We start from the raw sequence: 2,500 nt of genomic DNA on the forward strand, positions 1-2,500 counted from the left end.
CGTATTCGCGCGTGTGTGTGTGTCTGTGTGGCTGCGGGAGTGAGTGTGTTTTCTGCGTGTTTTTTCTTCCTGTATATCTGTGTGTGGAAGCGAGTGTGTGCTCTGTGTGTGTGCGCTTGTGCATGACGAACAACGCTGCTCGTCAGAGTTTCTTGTGCTTCCATATTGTGCGTATTATCACCGACAAGTCAATACTAACAATGAAACTCACTCAGTGAGCAGTACTGTAGGTGTACCATTTTTTGTAAAGCGGAGATGGCACAGATGCATTGTGGGATGCTCCTGTTGTTAACAGTGGAGTAAGAGGGGCAGTAGAGGTGGGAGGCTGGGGTAGCTCTGGGCGGAGGTTAAAGGTTAAAGGTTAAATCGAGCAGAAGCACACTTCGTCGTTCTGTCATCCGCATGAGGGACGTTAAACGGAGGGAAGGAGAGGTCATCGACGGACACGTCGTAACAAGCTTCTCAGTGTGTCCTGAGACACGCTGACAGACAGGGACAATGGGTGATAGCGAGTCAAGGTCCGGGGGACATCGAGGGACGGTGTCACGTCGCTGGGGTTCATGTATCTGTTTTTTAAGAGCCCTGCTTTTTTTGGCTTCATTTGTTTAGGAGAACGCGCATCCATTTTCTTCACAGGTAGCTTCTACCTCCATCTATTCTGCTCGTTAGACTGCGCGTTCACCACGGGGCGATCCCCGGCCTCACTCTGTCTCCGTCTCGCCTCCCCTCGCAGGCGGAAACGGCGGAACTTCAGCAAGCAGGCCACGGAGATCCTTAACGAGTACTTCTACTCACACCTCAGCAACCCTTACCCCAGCGAGGAGGCCAAGGAGGAGCTGGCTAAGAAGTGTAGCATCACCGTGTCCCAGGTGAGTGTGGAAGTCCCTCCTCCTCCTCCTCCACTCCTCCTCCTCTCCATCATCCCTCTGGAAACACGCTGTGGCTGGTGGGAAGACGTGCCAAAGATAAATACGTAAAGTAACTGGCTCGTCTTAGTCGAGCCAGCTAAGGGGTTGGTTGACACGCAATCGGAGAGATTCTAAACTCTGCTGCTTGACTGATGACGTTGGTACTGCGTGTCAAGCGATTGGCTCTGGATTTAAGCGGTATCTGATTGAATATTCAAATGAATTGAAGCATCTTGATTGGCTGAAGGTTACGGCCGCCAGGAAGTGACTTTCTTTAACCGACCTTTCGCGGCGCTTCCCTGTTGTCTCTGGGCCATAGTTTCCATTCCAATCTGCGTGTCTCCCCTCACATCCTTCCCCACCTGCCACGTGTGTGTGTGTGTGTGTGTGTGTGTGTGCGCGTGTGTGTGTGTCCTCCCAGCCTGTCAGATCTACTCAGCCTCGTGCACACTGTGACACTGTGACGGCGGCGAGACGCAACTGGAGCGTGTGATGCCGCGGCGGTCGCTAACGCTAAAGCTAAACGCTAACATGCTAACGCGCCGATAAGAAGCGCGAATGACCTGCACAGGCAACCCCCCGTAGGTGGTCGACATTTCTCAACCCCCCTGCTCCAACACAACTAGATGTTCCATTCAAATCGGCCGTTTTCTCAGACGGCTATCCCTATTTTGACCCCAGTGACCCTTGACCTCTTTTTCCCTAAGCCCCCTGTGTTCCAAAGTTACAGGAAAACAGAGGGGAATCACAATAGAGTATCGAAATCTTACCTGGATGCGTTTTTTATAGTTAAAGTGATCATTTAACGATTTTTTACCTCACAATTTGTTGTCCTGCTCTTACGAGGGCGTTTTCTACTTTTTTTTTTTTGTTGACTCGTCTTTTTTTTTTGTCAATCAGTTTAAGCTTCTGATGTGGAAATGTTGTGATCTGTTGTGTTGGGGAGGGTGTGTGGAGGGAGTTCGGCCTGCAGAGTCAAACGCAGTAAAAAAGCCCTTTTTTCTGCCCTTAGGGCGGGGGAAGCACCATCACAGTGTCACAGGTATGTCACGACTCTCTCCTCATCTGATCTGTGTGCTTTCTTGTCGTTGTTTTTTTATTTATTTAACCTTTATTTATACAGGTAAAAAAAAAACACGTTGAGTTCAGAGGACTCATTTTCAAGTGTGACCTGTTCACAATCATTCAGCACGTTACAAACAACAGGATAGAATTACAATAAAACATACAGGACTATGTGTAACAATAACAACAATAAAAGTCGGAAGTCTAAAAGTGCAAAGTGCATGGGGGATGAGAACAGGGGAGAGTTATCTTAGAGTGCAAGAACATGACATTGGCACACTCACTGAATCAGACAATAGTCGCTTAAATCTTGTGAGAGAGATCAAATTGGACAACTTAAAACTCAGCTGTAAGGAGTTCCAAGAGGAAGGGGCTGCATATGAGAATGCTCTTTTGCCTCTCTCAGTACGGACCAGGGGGATGGAGTACGTTATGATGTCCTGAGAACGAAGGCCGTAGGTGGAGTGTTTGCGCGAAAGGAGAGTAGATAAGTAGGTGGGAAGCAGACCAAGAATGGATTTGTAAAT

At 48.6% G+C, this 2,500-nt stretch overlaps 1 protein-coding gene across 5 annotated transcripts in view; it reads left to right on the forward strand.

Annotated features, from left to right (window-relative positions):
• LOC311327079 (pre-B-cell leukemia transcription factor 3-like) overlaps positions 1–2,500 on the forward strand; it is a gene marked incomplete at both ends in the record, with an annotated part of 58,797 nt that overhangs the window by 43,448 nt on the left and 12,849 nt on the right. For 4 of the 5 annotated variants that reach the window (XM_084460098.1, XM_084460100.1, XM_084460101.1 and 1 more), the window contains one exon: positions 734–869. In XM_084460098.1, the coding sequence (XP_084316224.1) occupies positions 734–869 (136 nt within the window). Of the gene's footprint in view, positions 1–733; positions 870–1,920; positions 1,951–2,500 lie in introns of all 5 variants that reach the window. The other variant, XM_084460099.1, reaches the window with a different exon arrangement.

Source organism: Borostomias antarcticus, assembly GCF_949987555.1.
Source record: "Borostomias antarcticus genome assembly, chromosome: 30".
Classification (NCBI taxonomy): Eukaryota; Metazoa; Chordata; class Actinopteri; order Stomiiformes; family Stomiidae; genus Borostomias; species Borostomias antarcticus.